Source organism: Cyprinodon tularosa, unplaced genomic scaffold, assembly GCF_016077235.1.
Source record: "Cyprinodon tularosa strain WSP-4 unplaced genomic scaffold, ASM1607723v1 ctg165, whole genome shotgun sequence".
Lineage (NCBI taxonomy): Eukaryota > Metazoa > Chordata > Actinopteri > Cyprinodontiformes > Cyprinodontidae > Cyprinodon > Cyprinodon tularosa.
This window is the reverse complement of record NW_024038483.1, coordinates 166920-187299: the sequence shown is the minus strand read 5'-3', so window position 1 is coordinate 187299 and position 20380 is coordinate 166920. Positions and strand designations below refer to the sequence as shown.

General features: G+C 37.3%; 1 protein-coding gene across 11 annotated transcripts in view; it reads left to right on the top strand.

The window, feature by feature from the left end:
• The window catches only part of LOC119780707 (dedicator of cytokinesis protein 3-like), a 259177-nt gene that overhangs the window by 220445 nt on the left and 18352 nt on the right, over positions 1–20380 (top strand). For 7 of the 11 annotated variants that reach the window (XM_038280829.1, XM_038280828.1, XM_038280827.1 and 4 more), the window contains 16 exons: positions 3197–3321; positions 6361–6523; positions 6781–6887; positions 7278–7449; positions 7913–8010; positions 10650–10733; positions 11745–11845; positions 12201–12282; positions 13159–13329; positions 13713–13895; positions 16267–16459; positions 16729–16856; positions 18314–18460; positions 19480–19578; positions 19719–19813; positions 19940–20015. In XM_038280829.1, the coding sequence (XP_038136757.1) occupies positions 3197–3321; positions 6361–6523; positions 6781–6887; positions 7278–7449; positions 7913–8010; positions 10650–10733; positions 11745–11845; positions 12201–12282; positions 13159–13329; positions 13713–13895; positions 16267–16459; positions 16729–16856; positions 18314–18460; positions 19480–19578; positions 19719–19813; positions 19940–20015 (2024 nt within the window). The remainder of the gene's footprint in view (positions 1–3196; positions 3322–6360; positions 6524–6780; positions 6888–7277; positions 7450–7912; positions 8011–10649; positions 10734–11744; positions 11846–12200; positions 12283–13158; positions 13330–13712; positions 13896–16266; positions 16460–16728; positions 16857–18313; positions 18461–19479; positions 19579–19718; positions 19814–19939; positions 20016–20380) is intronic. The other 4 variants (XM_038280835.1, XM_038280834.1, XM_038280833.1 and 1 more) reach the window with 2 other exon arrangements.

Sequence of the window (20380 nt, the reverse complement as noted above, 5' to 3'; positions counted from 1 at the left end):
TGTTATCGCTCTGTTCATTCCAACTTAACATGACTTGATGCAGCCACAGCTTCCCCACAGTAAGACAGAACAGGATAAAGTGATTTACGCCCCTGCGGCATGAAAGAAAAATGAGATGGAGGCACAACTATGACGGATCATGTAAATGTGTTTACTCCTGGGAATGCAGATGCATCAAATCATTTTTAGGTAAAGTCTTATTTTTCATGGTTCCCACGGATGTAAAACAAATTTTTCAGTTTCCAGTGAAGTTTTAATTCACTCAAACAGTCCCATCTGCAGTCCTACAGGATGAACTCAGTGCTGGTGTCGTTTCACATGCTGTAGATTCTTAAAATACAGAAAAAGAGAAGACAGAGAAAATAGGACATGAGAATAATAAAGAAGCATTTTTCAGCAGTAGATAGTTCATAGCTCATAAGATCAAGGTGAGAACATTTTTGTTCATGTTTTTTTCTAATCAGATATTTACAAGGGCGTAGGTTTGATTTGAACTTTGGTAGGGACACTATCAGTCGGTTGTCATTGGTGCTATGCAATATGCATGTCCTTTTTTATGCACGGTGTGAGGATCCGTACTGATAAGAGGAATTCATTGTTAAAAGAGAAAAGCATAATTTTGCTACATTAATAAAAATTGTATAAGCACTACATTCATTAGATGCTGTTTATCAATGTTTGAAGTATCACAGGCTCTGATCAATGTGGAATTAGGACTGTTTTCCACTTTGAAAATGGTTTCATTTGAACGACTAAGAGAGAAGGTAAATACAGTATTTTCTTCTGAAGATATAGAATGGTGCAGAGTTAAACCCCACTCTTATATTTTTACCTACTATGCTCTCTCTGTATCAAGCAAAATAATACACTCATTAAAATATTAACTTCACTATAAAAGTGGAACATCTGGGCTATAGTTACTCTGTGTAGCCCATTTCATGTATTTTATCTGGTACTGAAAAAATGAATCGTAGCCTATTAATTGATTATTTCAACAATCGTCAACTAATTTAGTGAGTGATTCATCATTAACTGGAGTATAGAGACTCTAAAACATAATAAAAATTAAATATATGCCTTTCTCCGACAGAGCCACTTAGATCAGTAATTATACCAAAATTTTAAAAATACAACATATATATATAATATATAAGATTAAAAAAAAAAACGTTTTTGTCTGTCAATATTCTTCCTCCAGAACTCATCTAGAGGAAATATTTTAGTATCACCTGGTTTATTTAGACATCACCTGAAGCACTGAAGGCCAGCTGCTTCACCTACAAGCTGCCCTGCATCTTTATTACTGGACATCTGTGTTTCCTATAATCATATAATGTATAAGTGCATTTTTAATAGTAAAGTATTAAATGTAACTCAACCTTTTATCATTGTCCTATAATGCTTACTGTCTGACTGTTTAAATAGCTCCTTATGTCTATTTTCTTTTTTAGTGGCATCATCTCCAAACACAACACTGAGCATGAGCCTAAGTGTATTAAAATATAAAATCACTTTTAACAATTATAAAAGACATTATAACACTATCTTATCTGTAATTTAATAATATCCAAAATAAACAGTCAGATTCAAGCATTTTTACCAGACATTAATGTTTGTACTAATTTACTTATAGACTGTGTGGAAATCTATGTAAGATAAAATCAATGTTAATATTCTTCCGCTGTTTGTTCTTGTCTTTATCCTATTTCTAGAAGTATAAATAGTCAATTAAATTATTATTATTATGTGGAACCCTAATTATGCTTTTTAAACAAAAAATAGCAGATGTTTAGGCACCATTTCTTGTTGTTATAGGCTACTCTATAAAAGAAATAACACCTGCTAATAATTATACCTGAAAGAGTCATCAAAAAATGAAAACAGTAATAGCAACTAAATATCGGTAAAAAGGAAACCCTCACATTTTCTTTCTTAATTGGCTGTGGCTAAGAATCAGAAATGTTGATGGCTTACAGCCTTTATTTGCCCATTTTTCCAGCAGTCCTCAGAAATCCTGGCTGACTCAGAATATTTCGTTTTAAAAAAGAAAAAAAAAAGGTTTTTGTTTTTTAGTGCACATGATATTCCTTTTTTTTTTTTTTTTTTCATTGGGACTAGTTTTGCAGCCTGATATTTATTGTAGTAACCGCGACATTCTAGTGTGAATAAATGTTCAATTTTGTGCTCCAAGCACGGACGGACTAGAAAACAGCCTATCAAGGAGAGAGAAGGCGGGACCTAAGGCAGAAAAACCAATGAGAGTGGAGTTAAACAGCGCAGCAGTTCCATGCGCTGCTGCGTGAAGGGACAGGAGAGACCAGGCAGAGGAGCTGCGAGAGGAAAAGAAGCCACTGCTGCAACAACTACTGCTGTAAATTATAAACATGTTGCTCACATCCAATTATTGGTAGGGAAAATTAGGTCGGTTCAAAATTTTGGTAGGGACATGTCCCTATGGTCCCTATGCAAACCTACGCCCATGGATATTTATGCTCCGAGTTTTTCATCTGTAGACATTGTTACACCTAATTTTAATAATAAAATTATAAAAACATACAGTCTGAGCTCCAGGTGTGATTAAATTGCAAAAAGATTTTTTTGCAATTGCAAAAACAAAACCGTGTCTGCAGTACCAGACTCTTCCTATTTAGTTTCACGTGTGTTCATAATCAGAATGCAGCATTTAGATGCATATTTAAGAGTATATAACTTTAAGAATTACCCAGATAAGCACAGGAAGGAACATTAACCCTGAAAACTGTCCTCTAAAAGCAGGGACAGCACGGCTGTATTGTAAAACACACAACATGTCAAAGGGTCTTTCACACCTCTTTCACACACATTAAGCTCTCCTCCCCTTAGGCAGAGATGGAGTGAGTATTTAACGCCCATATGATATATTAAAGGTGACACCTCCTCTGTAAGGACGAGCAGGAAATGACAAATGAATCCCCACGTGAAAACACAGGTCATTTATCTTTGGTTTGTTAGATATTCAATTTTAAATGTGTTTGAGACTGTTTGTGCTTCAGGACATGTTTGTCCTTTATGCTCCGGCTGTTCCCTTTCCTTATGTTACTGTATGTAGCATTTAAATGTGAACACACCAATCCCATCTTTAAAAAAGGACATTATTTGTTATTATGGTTGTTGTTAATTTGTGTTGTTTTCTTTTGTTTCATTCTTCCTGAATCAGGCGACATCCGTAATGACCTGTACCTTAATCTGGAGCGAGGCGACTTTGAGAGAGGAGGAAAGAGTGTTCAGAAAAACGTTGAAGTGACGATGTATGTCATCTACGCAGATGGAGAAATACTGAAGGTATGAAGCTGGTCTGACAAATACAGTTTATCCTGCTTAGTTTGATATATATATATACACTATATTGCCAAAAGTATTTGCTCACCCATCCAAATTATTGGAATCAGGTGTTCCAATCACTTCCATGGCCACAGGTGTATAAATTCAAGCACCTAGGCATGCAGACTGTTTTTACAAACATTTGTGAAAGAATGGGTCGCTCTCAGGAGCTCAGTGAATTCCAGCGTGGAACTGTGATAGGATGCCACCTGTGCAACAAATCCAGTCGTGAAATTTCCTCGCTCCTAAATATTCCACAGTCAACTGTCAGCTGTATTATAAGAAAATGGAAGTGTTTGGGAACGACAGCAACTCAGCCACGAAGTGGTAGGCCACGTAAACTGACGGAGCGGGGTCAGCGGATGCTGACGCGCATAGTGCGAAGAGGTCGCCAACTTTCTGCAGAGTCAATCACTACAGACCTCCAAACTTCATGTGGCCTTCAGATTAGCTCAAGAACAGTGCGCAGAGAGCTTCATGGAATGGGTTTCCATGGTCGAGCAGCTGCATCCAAGCCATACATCACCAAGTGCAATGCAAAGCGTCGGATGCGGTGGTGTAAAGCACGCCGCCACTGGACTCTAGAGCAGTGGAGACGCGTTCTCTGGAGTGACGAATCGCGCTTCTCCATCTGGCAATCTGATGGACGGGTCTGGGTTTGGCGGTTGCCAGGAGAACGGTACTTGTCTGACTGCATTGTGCCAAGTGTAAAGTTTGGTGGAGGGGGGATTATGGTGTGGGGTTGTTTTTCAGGAGCTGGGCTTGGCCCCTTAGTTCCAGTGAAAGGAACTCTGAATGCTTCAGCATACCAAGACATTTTGGACAATTCCATGCTCCCAACTTTGTGGGAACAGTTTGGAGCTGGCCCCTTCCTCTTCCAACATGACTGTGCACCAGTGCACAAAGCAAGGTCCATAAAGACATGGATGACAGAGTCTGGTGTGGATGAACTTGACTGGCCTGCACAGAGTCCTGACCTCAACCCGATAGAACACCTTTGGGATGAATTAGAGCGGAGACTGAGAGCCAGGCCTTCTCGTCCAACATCAGTGTGCGACCTCACAAATGCGCTTCTGGAAGAATGGTCAAAAATTCCCATAAACACACTCCTAAACCTTGTGGACAGCCTTCCCAGAAGAGTTGAAGCTGTTCTAGCTGCAAAGGGTGGACCGACGTCATATTGAACCCTATGGATTAGGAACGGGATGTCACTTAAGCTCATATGTGAGTCAAGGCAGGTGAGCAAATACTTTTGGCAATATAGTGTATCTATATATATATAGATATATATATATATATATAAAAAAAAAAAAAAGTGCAGCAGATGCTGGAAATGGTTAAAGCATCATGACCTCATACAGGTAGGCCCACATTAATTCATAAACAAGGTTAGAGTTACATCAAACAAATTCTGTTAAAATAAGTTTTGTTTTTAAAAGGAAATTAGAAATGCGTTCTCTAAACAATAATAAGTTGATGTTTTAAATTGAGATTTTACCTTATTTAACTGTACATATTCTTTCTCCCAAATCCACCAGGTTTATACTTTGAAAGCAATTCGTTTTTGGTTATTTGAAAAAAGAAATGGCGCTACAAACATGATTTTCATCTTAGTCTATTAACAAAAGTTCTTACAATAGTTGCAGAGCAGCTTTTTGCTTGTTCCAAGGTTGTAGGTTAAAAAACTCCCTATCTAAACCCCAATTTGTAGCTTTCTCCAATAAATTCTTATTATGTAATGTAAACTTTTGTAAAAAAAATAAATAAATAATAATAATAAAATTGCAGAAGTTTTATGACAGTTTAGTTATATGATTTATGATATTACTTTTTCTCCTCATATTTTCCAATCCAATCCAACTTTATTTTTAAAGCACTTTAAAATTTCCCTAAGGTCCAAAACGCTGTACAATGAAAAAACATAAAACCATTACCAGAGATGACAAAAGTACTCACTTTCCGTACTTGAGTAAAAGTACAGATACTTGTGTTAAAAAATACTCTGGTAAAAGTGGAAGTACTGATTAAACTTCTTTACTCAAGTAAAAGTAACAAAGTACAGGCTTGTAAATTTACTTAAAGTATAAAAGTAAAAGTAGAAACCACTTTTTTCATGCCGTTGCCTACATTTTAAATGGATGTCTGCCAATAGGACTAGATCTCCGTTGTGTTCATTTTCAATCATCTCGTCGTCCATGCTACTATGCTAACGCCACCGCCACCAAGCTGCAATGATTTGCCGCCAATGAATACCGCCGAATCTGTTGATTCATCTTGTAGTGGTGCGTCAAATGCAACGTAGATTCCCATCCAATTAGATTGAATTTGGTATTGATGACGTGAAAAATAATAACGGTAACTCCATTGAAATGATTCAAAACTAAAGTAACGAGCCAATTTTTTAAAATGTAAGGAGTAGAAAGTACAGATATTTGTGTAAAAATGTAAGGAGTAGAAGTAAAAAGTCGCCATAAAAATAAGTAGTAAAGTAAAGTAAAAATATCAGAAAAATCTACTTGAGTACAGTAACGAAGTATTTGTACTTCTTTACTTCCCATCTCTGACCATTACACAGACTAGTCGGACATAGATAAAGAAAAAAATGAATAAATAAAAAAAAAATTATAAAGGCATAAAAGAAATAACTAAATACAATCTTGAACTATAAAATCTATAATAAAGTAAAAATTATTTAGAATAATTAATCATAGGCTAAAATCAACATCTTACATAGTTTTGAAAGCCAATACAAAGAGATGAGTTTTAACGAGCGATTTAAAAATCAGGCAGAGAGGTAGACTTTTTAATTTGCATTTGAATCATAGCTGCCTCAACAATGAGTGCAAGAGTTATCAAAATAGTTCACATTTAACTAAATAATTTTGTCCCAGGTAACAGCTCTCTGTGGATTTAAAAATTGTCTGCTTAAACATTGTGATTAAGGGATCTCTCTGTTATGTATTTTTGGTGATTGAACACTGTCTCTGGCTCCCCCTGCAGGACTGCATCAGTTTGGGTTCAGGTGAGCCCAACATCCCTGAGTATCGCTCCTTCGTCCTTTACCATAACAACAGCCCTCGATGGAATGAAGTGATCAAGCTGCCGATTCCCATCGATCGTTTCAGAGGATCCCACCTCCGCTTTGAGTTCAGACATTGCTCAAGTGAGTAGATTATTAACAATGAGTTAACAGAACTGTGAAAAATATTAGGGCTGAAGAGAAAACAGATAACTGTACAGATGAAAAAGAACACAGAAACCATGACAGCACAAACAATTAGTTCTCAAAACCTTTAACAATTAACTTTGTCTCATTGTCTAGTTGCTAAAACGTTAAGATGATGATTTTTTTTTATGTGTGCTCTTTCTATTCTCTTCCTTTATATTTTTAATTCTTTCTTGTTTTCTATCTCTCTACAGCAAAGGATAAAGGAGAAAAGAAGCTGTATGGCTTTGCCTTCACTCCACTGATGAGGGAGGATGGAACCACTTTATCTGACGAGAGTCATGAGCTCTATGTCTACAAGGTCAGACTGGAAAAATACCACATCTCTCTTTGTCTGACTCTTCCACTTTGTTTTTATTCAATTTCTGCTCTCAGGGATTTAAATTTTGTCTGAAAATAATAAAAAGTTCCTTTGCACCATCAGGTATCCAGTTTACTAGTCAATGAATTTCTAATTCTTCATTTTTCTAATTAGGGTTGCGTCAGTATTTTTTGGTTGTTGAACCATAGATGAGAAATTTAATTTCCTTTTTATTTTCAGTTGTTAGAAGGAAAAGTAGATTATATTTCTTTCAGTTGATGTTTAATTCATCTGTAATAAAGGAACACTTGTTTAATAAATGCTAATCAGAGCAACCTCTCCTTTTTTTCTGGTCCTTGTTCGTTTTATTTGTTGGTCTCTTGGTTTCAGTGTGATGAGAATACAACCTTCAGTAACCATGCCCTCTACCTGGGTCTCCCCTGCTGTAAGGACGACTTCAACAGCTGTCCCAACATCCCCTCCAGCCTCATCTTCCAGCGCAGCACCAAGGAGACCTTCTGGATCTCCACGCAGCTCTCCTCCACCAAACTCACTCAGAACGGTGCCCAATTTATCAACTAGTGTTTAAGTCTGCTCAGAATTTAGTATGAAAGTGAAAAATAATTTTCTACAGGGAATTTTATTTATGTATTTTTTTTTATTGCAAAAACAGATGCTAAACATATTTTGCTCAATAATTTTCAGGCAGTATGTCATATAGTCATCATCTATAATAAACCATGTCCAACTGCTGCTTATTCCTCTAAGCAATGCATGCAAAAAAATGTTGACTGATCTCATCACCAAACAGCAGTAAAAAAATATGGACATATTTCATGATGGGAATTGATCAATCTGTCAGAAAAATGTAAAAGCTCACCTTTTCTTTACAGCTTAACGCCAATTATCATAGAGCAGACTTGTTTCTAATAAATATATTTAGAGTCGCCATATTTTTCCTATTTCTGCTTCAAGTTATTCAAACAGTATTATAATGTTCAGATTATGCTTATTTTAATTTAAAGTGGACCTCTTGGCCCTGCTTAAGTGGAAGGCCCATCCTGACCGGGTCATGGACATCCTTGGGCGTCTTCGACACGTCAGTGGAGAAGAAATCGTCAAGGTGAGGTTCATTGAGACGACAAAGAGTGAAGGAGGGCTCTATTTATGTCCATCGCCTTCATGATATCAACAATATTCACTAAAAATGATTAAAGTTGTGGTTTTATAAGTGGAAAACTCTGACCAAGTCTCATTTTCAGACTATTTTAACCACCCGGTCGAGGAGAAAATTTATGTTAACCGTTTACACAGCTTTACAGTTTTTCCTTGTGTTTTAATTGGGCTTAGCTCAGAGGCTTCCTTTCCTTTGCTCTAGTGTGATATCCCTCAGGTGATTATACACTGTCCTTGTCCTGGATGTGTTAATACAAGGCAGTGATTTCCAGTGTTTGGCAGCTAACATCATCTGAGGTGTGAAACTGCTGGCAGCACATTTCAAACCAGTTTAATTTCACTGAGCTTTATTTATTTTGTTGCAGTTCTCTGAAGTAATCTTTGTAATGGATGGATAGCCAGTTAAGGCCATCTGGCTGCCATGTTCAGTCAGTGTTCCTCTGCAATTAACCTGACATTGACCTTTGTTAAATCTGTTACTGCAGTCACCACTAACTCACCAATCTGCCCAACCAGAAGCTGCCAGCCACCTGCACCTTAATCATTTATTACTTAGTCATTTTTTGTTTATTTTATCATACAAATCCTTAATAAAAAAATGGAAGAATAGTTTGAAATGTTGTACCTTTATAAGAGATGTAAACATTGAAATATAGTAGACTCATCCAATAAATATTCACACCCTTAGTAATGACTTTCAAACCCTTAGTAATGACTTTCAAAGTGAGCGACCATCTTCAGAGGCTGACTGGGGTTCAAGGAGACAGAAGCAGAGATACAAAAAGCAGCTGTAAAAGGCGGCCCCGTCCAGGAAACACACACAGCCTGCCACAGCCAGGTAGACGAGCTCCGAGTCAACTCCCATGTCAGAGGATGAAGAAAGCACATCTAGTCAGTCAGAGTCAGAGAAACAGGACTATACTGAAAAACAGGCCAATCTCCAACATCTATAAACAAGGGTGTTGATGGCAGCAGCACAGCTGATATTTCTCTCCAGGATGGTGTCACAGCTAAACGGGAACAGACGAGGCAAAGCTACAATGAGAAAAGCTGAGAGAGCATAACGTTAGAGATTGACGTCTAAACTCTAAAGTTGAGTTTAGATGCCTGATTTCCACTCATCATCCTTTTAGATGATCAGTGGAGCTTTAGTTTTCCCCTGTGGAGACTGAAGTCGATCCAAATATTAATCACTGCTATTGTTCTCCACCAGTCAGGCCCTTTTCAGGAATATCAGAAGCTACCATTGACCAAAAGGCAAACTGCAGCCTGTATGGATTTGACCAAAATCACATCAATGATTGTCAGACTAAGAGAAGCTAATGTTTCTAGTCTGGTGTAATTGTAACGTTTTTGGTGGGTTGCTGCCTAAGTCTGTTGGTTAACCATGTGGAAAAAGAGAAGGGGTTGTAAATGCTTACTAATTGCACTGTAGTTGGGTTTTTACTCAGAGAAGCAAAGAATTAAACATTTAACTTAATAAAAAAAAAAAATAATCAAGGCTTTTATCAGATGAATGAGGTTGTTTCTCTTCAAAAGGGGGCTCCATGTCTCTCTGAAACTGGAAACAGGATGATTTGTGATGTAATAAACAGATTAAAGGAATAGTACACCCAAAACATGATTAGCCTTCATTTTCTACTCACCTCCATGCTGAACAACACTCTGGAGTACTTTTTTGATATCTCAAATGCATCTGGAGATCTGGGAGGCTTCTTGCTGTCTGCTGACATTCAAATAATGGAGGTCTATGGTGACCGAGACAGAAAGGTCCATAAAAGTCCACAAAAAACGTTTCAATATTCCTCCATACTGCTCGTCCAATGTATTCCAAGTCTCCTGAGTGGGTAGCATCCAGAATTTACTCGAAACGAAGTCATTTAGAATGTTTTTAGAGCATAAACAGTAGTGTATAGGATTTCCTGAAAGCGCGCGCGGGCGCGTTCATGACGCTACGGAAGCCGGCAGACCAAGCCAGATGAAAGTGCGCATTCAGCGTCTGCTCTGCCAATAATGCAAGCGTAGAAGAAGAAATGTGCTGTTTACCTGTGCAAAGAAAGAAACAACGAAAGAAAAATGTCTGAGGACTTCAGTGTTGAGGAAGAGCATGAGTTCTTTGCCGAGCTGAATGCGCTGGTTTGGTCTGCCGGCTTCCGTAGCGTCGGGAGCGCGCATGTGCGCGCTTTCAGGAAATCCTATACACTACTGTTTATGCTCTAAAAACATTCTAAATGACTTCGTTTCGAGTAAATTCTGGATGCTACCCACTCAGGACACTTGGAATACATTGGACGAGCAGTATGGAGGAATATTGACACGTTTTTTGTGGACTTTTATGGACCTTTCTGTCTCGGGCACCATAGACCTCCATTATTTGAATGTCAGCAGACAGCAAGAAGCCTCCCAGATCTCCAGATGCATTTGAGATATCAAAAAAGTACTCCAGAGTGTTGTTCAGCATGGGGGTGAGTAGAAAATGAAGGCTAATCATGTTTTGGGTGTACTATTCCTTTAAGGCCAATTAAGCTGCTGCAAGCTTACCGGTACATTTAGGTAACAATGTTTCTATCTATTTGTGTCTTACAGTTTCTCCAAGATATTCTGGACACATTATTCTCCATCTTGGATGACAACACAGACAAATATGGACCTCTTGTGTTCCAGTCACTGGTAAGACAGTTTGTTGAAGGAAAGGCTGTAAAGCTGGCAAGAATTGAAACGACAAAACCATCCGCATATTCTCATATAAAATCTCTTAGCTAGCTACAACTAAACGTCACTGACGTTATGTGACACACTTCAGTTTTAATTAGGTTTCGTGTTGAAATGTTTTATAATAACTCCACCTCAGGTTCTATCATAAAGCTATTTGAATATAGGAATAGTAATAAAAGTGTTTTTATTCACGCAGTGTATTTAACATTTTTTTATAATAGAAATGTCATAAATAATAAAACGTTCAACTGTCCTGGATTTGATTTGTGGAATTTTTTTATGATGTTTTAAAAAATGTTTTTTAAGTAATAAACATTAATACAATATCTTACCCAGTTGAGGTTTATATTTTCCTCAAAACCTCAATAAAGATTACAGTAGCAGCCATTCTAAATGGCCCTTCCCTTTCAAAACGGCGGCTTTCTCCCCTGCGACTCCCAGCAAAATCCCCTTCAACTTCCAGGCATTGGCCTTCTCCTGGGCATGGATTTTTTTTTTTTTTTTGTCTGGCTCCACCCTTTCACTTCTTTTTAGATCTTAATGTCCAAAAATTATGACAGAAAGAATATTTTAGTACAAAGATTGATGTGTAAAAAGGAATTGTAGGGGACCAGCCAAGTACCATCAAGGAAAGTGGGGAAATTTGAAAAGGGTACTACTATACATTTGCTTTATATATTGCTATTAGAAATCAGTTAAATACAGAATATAGAGAAAAGATTAAGCTCCCTTGTATCTGAACTTGTAAAGGAGGCTTACAGTAGGTATTGGGTTTCACCAAACTAAGGGGTTTATCCAAATTCTGTTTAAACAGTAAATTAAATAAATAAATAAATGTTTTTTTTACTTTGGTTGTTACGGATTTTCAGCAAGATTTAATCCCTTAATTTCTTTCCTCTTTGAAAGGCTTAAAGCTTATTAATATTTCCAGTGCTTCCTTCACAATCCTCTCTCTCTCCCTTCCAGGTTTTTATCATAAACTTGCTGAGGGACAGTAAATATTACCACTTCAGGCCGGTGATGGACACATACATCCAGAAACATTTTGCTGGGGCTCTGGCCTACAAGTGAGTTCATTTGCCTCTAGCTGCTACTTTAGATGAGTGTGATCCACTGAAGGAGGGAATATTTCAGTCATTCCACAAATAGACAAATTAAACATTATTCAAAGAACTATGAGATGCAGCATGATGTCAAAATTAGCTAATTTTTAGAAAAGTGAGTTGATCTCATTTTATGAATTATTGCTTTTTAATAAGGTTTCTCTTTTTTGTCAGAATGATTTATGTTTTGATTCCCAGCCTAAGCAAAGTGACCAAACAGTTCAATGTAAATTGTTAAAAATTTAATCCCTTCCTCTGATTAGGAGGTGGTGTGTTTACTAACAGGTATTACTAGCTGTGGTTCTATTTTATTTTCCAGAGAGCTGATTCGCTGTCTGAAGTGGTACATGGATCGTTCTGCTGAGGTGGTCCGACAGGACCACATTCAGGAAGCTATGAGGGTAAGAACCAGTGAAAACTCACGGCTGACCCTGTTTTAATATCTCAAATTGTTCAAAGCAGAGCAACGCTTAAAGCTGTTCACCACAAAGTTTATAGATGAATTACATTATGCACTATTACATCGGGAAAAAAGGATAAACACAACCAAGCTGGTAAATGTTGCAGTCTGTGTCACTCCACACAGTTTTCTTTCACTAGTGAACTTTCCCAAAACCAAACCAAATTAATAAAGAATAAATGCTTCCTTTAAAATTACATTTGGTCTTTGTGTAATATCTTTTTCTGCTGACAGTGAATGTATTTAAATCGATGCACCATGTTACTATATGTGCAGAATGTGGCACTTTTTTCCAACAAAGCTGCTCAGCAGTTTTAAATATTAATTAGGCTGGAACATCTATTTCCAAATGGGTCACCCTGTCATATAGAAGTGGACATATTAATAATTTAAGGTTTTTTTTTTCACATATTCCACAGCGTTGGCTTCTCTTCTCCCTGTTTGTACTCATCTTGTAGATGTCTCCATGGGTCTCAGTGGTTTTTAGTTTCTGTCTGTTAGTGTTAATGTTATTTTACACACTGTGTGTTTGTTCATCTTTAAAGTTTTCTTGTTAGTATGACATGCTTGATATGTTTAATGAAAACAGCTTCAGAGTTTTGAATTTCTCTTGAGTTGCAGATGGAGGGTAGTTTTTCATGGTGTAAACAATCGAATCCAGATTCATTTAACAGTTTGCTTGCTGTTTGTTTATCACTGATGCAAACTGAAATAAACTTTCTCTAACTAATTTTCCAGCTGTCATCTGTGCATTTGTGTTGTTCTTTATTAATTTATCATATCACCTGTTTCTGTCCTGAACATCCCCTGTCATCAGGCTCTGGAGTATCTGTTCAAGTTTATCATCCAGTCTCGCATCCTTTACTCCCGGGCCACCTGCGGCATGGAGGAGGAGCAGTTTCGAACCAGCATCCAGGAACTTTTCCAGTCCATCCGATTCGTCCTCAGCCTGGACAGCCGCAACTCAGAGACTCTCATCTTCACTCAGGTGAGGCTGCAGGCTCTAAACACTCATACAGAGCAGCGTTTTTTCATCTCAGTGCTTTCTTCTTTCAAACCAAGAACACATCTGACTGTTAGCCCATTTAGTCACAAACTGCAGCGTCTTTTTTAACGTGCCTCACACAACGATTTAATTTGCTCTTAAAACATAAAGGCCATTAATATTTATTGAGTTTGGCTTATTCTTTGTGAGCTCTCTATCTCAGCTGTTTTGTATGAGTTGCTTTAATTTGACTTTTTCTCCTTCTACATCTCTTTCTACTTCCCTTACTTATTCGCTTCACCTGTTTTTTCAATCCCCCCTGAACTCTCCTTCATTGGGTCCCAATGTTTTTTTTCCTGGACCTCCTTCTTACCCATAAACCACAGGGCTCCCAGCCTTGCCCCGGCAGTCAGGCTCCAGGCCCCTGCTCAGGGCCTGCTGGCCCATTAGCAGTAGTCTCTGCCCTGAGCCAAATCCAGACTCCTGTCCCAGGACAGGTACCTGGGAGCATCCCACCAAGCTGCTCTCAGGCCTGGAGCTCCAACGCTCTACGGCCGCCATCGCTGTCAGTAAGTAGACGACTGGAAGAAAGCAACAACTCCCAGTTTGTTGTTTGAAGCCCAAAGTTCTTGTTCATCTTTCCAGCAGTTTGTGAGCCTTATGCATAAACGCCTTTACTGCTGCACCTCATGGTCACATATTTGAACACATTTCTGTTTGCCCTGCACCGATGAACCATACTCACTGGTCTACAAAGCCACTACATCACATCATGCCCACCTACATAAATCCACATCCCTTGTAACAACAACAGAAATAGGTGCATCAGTTTCTAAATGTTGAACATAAATGTTAAAAATTCCAAAATTATTCATAAAACAAAATAAGATTTAAGTTTTTGTTTGTTTGGTTGGGGTTTTTTTCTGGTTGAACACTATGTTAATATTTTGGACGGCCCTGGCCAAAGTCTGAACTTGAATGTAACAGAAAACAGTGGAGGGAGCAAAAGATTAGGATGATGGAAAGAAGGCCTTCCTTCCTCTAAACAAAGCTTGTCTCAGTAAAGAAACAATAAAATTAAACAGATGCCAGATTTTGACAAGATCAATATTCTTTGTTAGTTGATGGTGTGTTCAGAAAAAGGTATTCAACTACTATACAGTCCAGTTAAATAAACGGAGATCGATGGATTTCAATCAGTCTGCATTTTATTTTCTTTGCAAAGTAAAAGAGAACATAATGGTCCAGACCTGCTCTGGTTAGTCAAACTTTGTCTCATTAATTGAAACCCTGCAGGAAAACTGTGAAAGTCTCCACATATCGTTACCCAAACAATTACAGACAGTTGGAATCAACACATAACATTATGAAATAATCCCTGAGAAAGTCTAGCTTGTTATGAGAACCTTTATTTTCATCCCAAACACCCCCTAATAGGATGAACAACCCCTCTCCCTCAGACACCTTTCAGCCTTACAGCACTGAGGCCTGAAAGAATGAAACTCAGCACTAGTAAATCAATATATTGAAAAGGGAATTAATAGGAGATTGATTTTTTTTTCTCACCACAATGGTAAAATTACTGGCTACATATTGCAGGACATTATTATTTTTAATAACTTTATTTCATAAAAAGATTGATGGATGAAGAAAAACTATTTCAAGTCTATAAATTTTGATCTAGTTCTAAATATTCAGGTGCTAAGCAATGGACTTACCTAAAAATAACAAAAAAAGGCTTTACTTTTTAGAGCTATTGATTTAGCTAATAAGAGATGCTATTATTTTTGTACCAATTTAACCTCATCTTATTCATTCTGTTTACTCTGTTAGAGCTAAATGGATTATTATTGAGATACAACAATATATCTGAACAGTCTTTATCTATTAAGCCATGAACATGAAACCAGGCTGTGGCTTTAAAAAGCTTTAAACCTCTGCAAAATGGCCATGTCAGGATAAGGCTGAAAAAAATTCACACAAAAAATTACAACAGTTATGGATGATAGAGTTTCATCATGGATTATACAGAAGGGATTCGATTAGGCCTTTATTATTTTTACCTGCTTTTGTTTAAATAAAGCAACCTGCAGAGGTGTAGCTCCATTCAGTCAGTCACTTTCTGATCTGTCAGATAATAAGGCTGTTTGGAGTTATCTCACTGTTATCAGTCCACTCAGATAACAGTGACATGTAACATTAAACAATGAAATAGAACCAGCAACCTTTTGACTCACAAGTCTTTCAAGTAGTGTCATGTAGTATTTTTAGTATTTAAGTAAAATCAGTCTGATTGACCTCAACCTTTGGGTGAAGCAACTCAGAAACCAGAGAAACGTTATGTTTGCAACTAACTTCCCAAATTCTATCAACAGCATGGATTTTCTAATGTAAAAGCCAGTGATTGTGGATGGTTATCACTCAGATAAGTTTTCCTATTTTTTTAAGTGTTCAGTTTTGGTTTAACTCTTGCTTAACTGAAAATCTTTATAAATGTTCCCCAACAGGTGTAAGGTTTTTCCCTCCTCTTTCCTTTCTGCTGTTTATCTTTTAAAATAGGTTAACAAAAAGTAATCTAAATGATTTATGCTGTTTCAAAGACATTTAAAGCCCACAAACAAAAAGTAGAGTTATTAATGCGTCTAATATCATGCTGTGAAGTGGGACAGACTTGCATGAGCTGCACACCTGTGTGTGATGAAGAAATGTTATGACTTTTTGGATTCAGTTTTTCACAGTAACTAGGTTCTGCTCTTTTTAGTATTTTTTACAGAAACCATGGGGCACCTTTCTTTCATCGCATTCTCAGAAACAGACACCATTTAACCCCTTGTTCTGTTTCTAGCATAAATCTTCATTCCCTCATCCCTCACCTGTGTCATTATTTAAATATCCACCTAATTTTCTTAATTTCTCTCTTCCTCTTTTCCTCTTCTTCAGGCGGCACTGTTAAACTCATTCCCTGCCATCTTTGATGAACTGCTGCAGATGTTCACGGTGCAGGAGGTGGCAGAGTTTGTGCGTGGCACTTTGGGCAGCATGCCGTCCACGGTGCACATTGGACAATCAATGGATGTGGTGAAGCTGCAGTCGATCGCTCGAACTGTGGACAGCAGGCTCTTCTCTTTCCCTGGTAAATACTTTCTCTTATTAATTCTTATTTTTTGTCTAATATTTCCAACATAAAACTAAGGTACTATGAATTATCATTTTAATTAGAATAAGCACCAACAAGTCAATGAAAACTGTCTTTGAAAATTAAAAAAGATCCTTTGAAAACAAAACAAACGTGATAAGATTTATCAGATAAGTTATTGAATCATTGCTTGTCAATAATGGATTCATCTCAATAAATGACACATAATGAGGGGCTGTTTAACCTGTGCGTCTTTATGCCTTCAGAGTCTCGTAGGATTCTGCTTCCAGTGGTCCTTCATCACATCCATCTTCATCTGAGGCAACAGAAAGAACTGCTCATCTGTTCAGGGATACTCAGCTCCATTTTCTCCATCATCAAGAGCAGCTCCCTGGTAACCCATGTATACACATGAATAAAACATATGCAGAAAACACATCTGAGTTTTCACATGATATTTACATATTTATCTTAGAAGTTACAGAAACATTCAAACAGACTCAGCTTGAAGTTTCTTATTTGTTCCTCAAGGGTGGCAGTAACATCATCAGACGGACACTAGCTTCTTAAACTAAACAGAAGTTTCCTTTCAAAATAAAGTTTCTTTTTTTTAAATATAAAAAACTCTTCACTTCATTCTTCAGTTAATTTATATTTTACTGTGAGAACATCAACAACTATAACATACCTACCATCCACTGTTTGTGACACATCTGAATGATTTAATGCTGCATCAAAAACTGTACAGATTAAGATATAAACCTAAATGTATCTACATTTATAAGCTTGTAAGAAGAATTAACAACCACTTATCACGGATAGGATAAATAAGTAAACTGATTATTGATTAAACACCTATTCACTTATGAGCTAAACTTTAACTTTGCCAAAAACACACAAATGCATGAAGTGATAAATAAAAATGATGCAAATTCTACTATACAAACTAGTTGGTTACTGGGGATATCTTAGGACCAGGGGATGAATATTGAAAAAAAGTTTAAGTCAATAAAACCTGAAACTTCCAGGACATGCTTACATGGTTTATTAAAGATAAAAGGAAAGAATTTAGTTCCTCACTCTCTTTAAAACCTTTAAGTCCTTTAGGTGATTACAGGCCGTCTGATTTCTATCCCCTGCTTTAACCTAAGAGCTACAAACCTTGTTCAGAACCAGACTTCATTTGTCACTTTTCTGCATCTACAACACAACAGTAATTGGTGAAACACTTCATATGTTCATTCTTCTCTTAGACCTGATAATATATCTGCTTTTTTTTTAATTAAAATCAGTTTATTCCAAAAGCCCTTTGCCAGTCCATATAGTTGCAACATCAAAGGTGTTACTGTTGTTTCTACTAACATTCCTGCTTCCAGGATCTATTTAGGGTATTAGGATAAAGTGGGAGAATCGCTGAACCAACTTTCTACTAAGAACATGAGCTTTCTGAAAGAAGCAGTGTGGGTTTTGACTTACATTCGGTTTTATGAATCAGTCTGTAACTACAGACTATGCACAAGTCTATATCCTTCTTCCCACTGACAAAAAGTATTGTTTTTTTTAACTAAAAGCGAAGTATTGGGTAAATGTGAGATGTTAGAGAAAGCAGGAGTTTTCACATAAATCTTATTAAAATTTCAATATTATTTACCGAATGGCATTAAGGTAGCAACAGCAAACCTTGATTCATAACTTGACTTTATCTTCCTCATATTAACTTTCCTTTTTTGTCTTCCTCTTTCCTTTGCATGCACCTCATATATAATCACCCCCTCACTCAAATTTCTCAGAAATTTTTTTTCAAACTGTTTCCTTCACTCCACGTTTGCTCCCCATCTGTTGTTCCTCCAGGACACGTCGGTGCAGGAAGAGGTGGAGATGATGGTGGAATCTCTGCTGGACGTCCTCCTGCAGACACTTCTGGCCATCATGAGCAAGAGCCAATCGCAGGAGGCGGTAAGAGGTCAACGCTGTCCGCAGTGCACCGCGGAGATCACTGTTAGTAACTAACAATATGACTACTACTTCACCGCCCTCCTCCCTGATCTGACCCTCCACCCTGGTCATGCTGCCTCACTGTTTAGGGCTGGGCAATATTAAACATGGTTACCCTCAGTTCTTACAGTGATCTATAGTTCAGGAGGTTACAGGCTACTTTTTGACAAAGTTTAATACATTGAGGCTTTAATCTTGAGTACAGAGAATAAAAAGTAAAATAGTATTTCATATTGCCCTGTCCTAATCCATCCAGTCATCACTGCCATGCATCGTTACTGTTCTTATTAGACCCCAACCTCTAAATCATGCCTGGAATGCCTGCATGCCTCAATATTAGCATTTAATGTTTCTTGTGCCCCTACATCCTGTTTTATTATAGTGAGACTTATTTGCACCCCTTAAACAATTAACACTTTTTTATGTTTCCAAGACAAACCTCAATGTATTTTATTAGTATTCTGGACGTAACACACAAAGAAGGGCTTCGCTGAGGAGAAGAAAGGAGATGAAACACGGATTTAAGAACAGTTTACTGATAAAAAATATTATCAGGTTGAAAATGCATATTTACATTCCTTTGCTTTTATCCATTTTTCCCAAATTACCCTGTTCCCTAATCATTTTTGTTCTTTTTAAAGATCTTTAATCAAGACATGTTCAGGATAGGAGGTTTTCATTATTTGTAGCCATGAAGAAAAATATTTATAACAAAAGGAACCAGTTTGTCAGCTCCATAAATCACAACATCGTAGGAAAATAACAAAACACATTCAACACTATTTTGAGGACTCAAATAAATACAGTAATAAATAATTCCCCTTAGTTTTGGAGATCAGAGGTAAATTTAATAGTTGACCATAATAGACATACTTTTTGTCCTCCACAGAAATGAATGTTGTCCTATGGCGGTAGTGTGTTGTTTAGGAACAAGCTTCTCATCTTTTTCCCCAATTGGTCCGTTGATGCCTGTGACTGATGTGATTGGCTCACATGTCTGTCCCGTTCTTCCTTTATGGTAGGGGGAGTACGTTTCCTGCCTCCTTTCCCTTCTCCGCCAGATGACCGACATCCACTTTCAACGCTTGATGGAAAATTTTCAAAGCAAGGATGAGCTCAAGGTACAACCTAAATACCACGTTGGTAATAACATATGAGACTCAAACCTGTTGAAGTTCAAATATATATAATTACATGATAATAGCATTTAGGAATGCTAAATTATGGGCCACACTGATGCTTCTTCTTTCTCATCTCACAGGAGTTCTTGTTGAAGATTTTGTGTGTCTTCAGAAACCTGATGAAGCTCAGTATTTTTCCTCGTGACTGGAACATCATGAGGCTGCTGACCAGCAAGTAAGACACAGAAACAATCTGGGAGACAGCTGAGACATCCACCAGCGTGGAAATGAATAAAAACTTTAAACTAAGGAAAGAACAGCAGCCACTAACACCAGTCACATCCTTGCTCTCTTTGTTCAGCATCATCCTGACCACAGCTCAGCAGCTCGCTCCAGCTTTGCACAAGAACTTTGCTGAAACAGACTTTGACTTCAAGGTACAGATTACAATAACATAGTGAGAATAACATGTTTGATTTGCCTTGAAAGTTAACTTTCTGCTGTTTTTTTCTGTATGGTCGATCATAAATTTATCATAAAGAAATAGCTTTTAAAAGTAGTTGAATTTTCTCTGAAATCTTCAAAGCATGAGAACAATATGAATCAGCACAAAGACATGAAAATCAGAATATTATAAAATTCTAATCTGTAATAAACTTACAAGAGGAAAAGACTATATTGCCAAAGGGAGATACAATTGCAAAACTCTGATGATCTTTTTACATTTAACATCCTTAAACATTTATTCGGGTGGATCTTACTAGAGCTCACCATCTAAGGACATAAATAAAGCCTGTGCTTC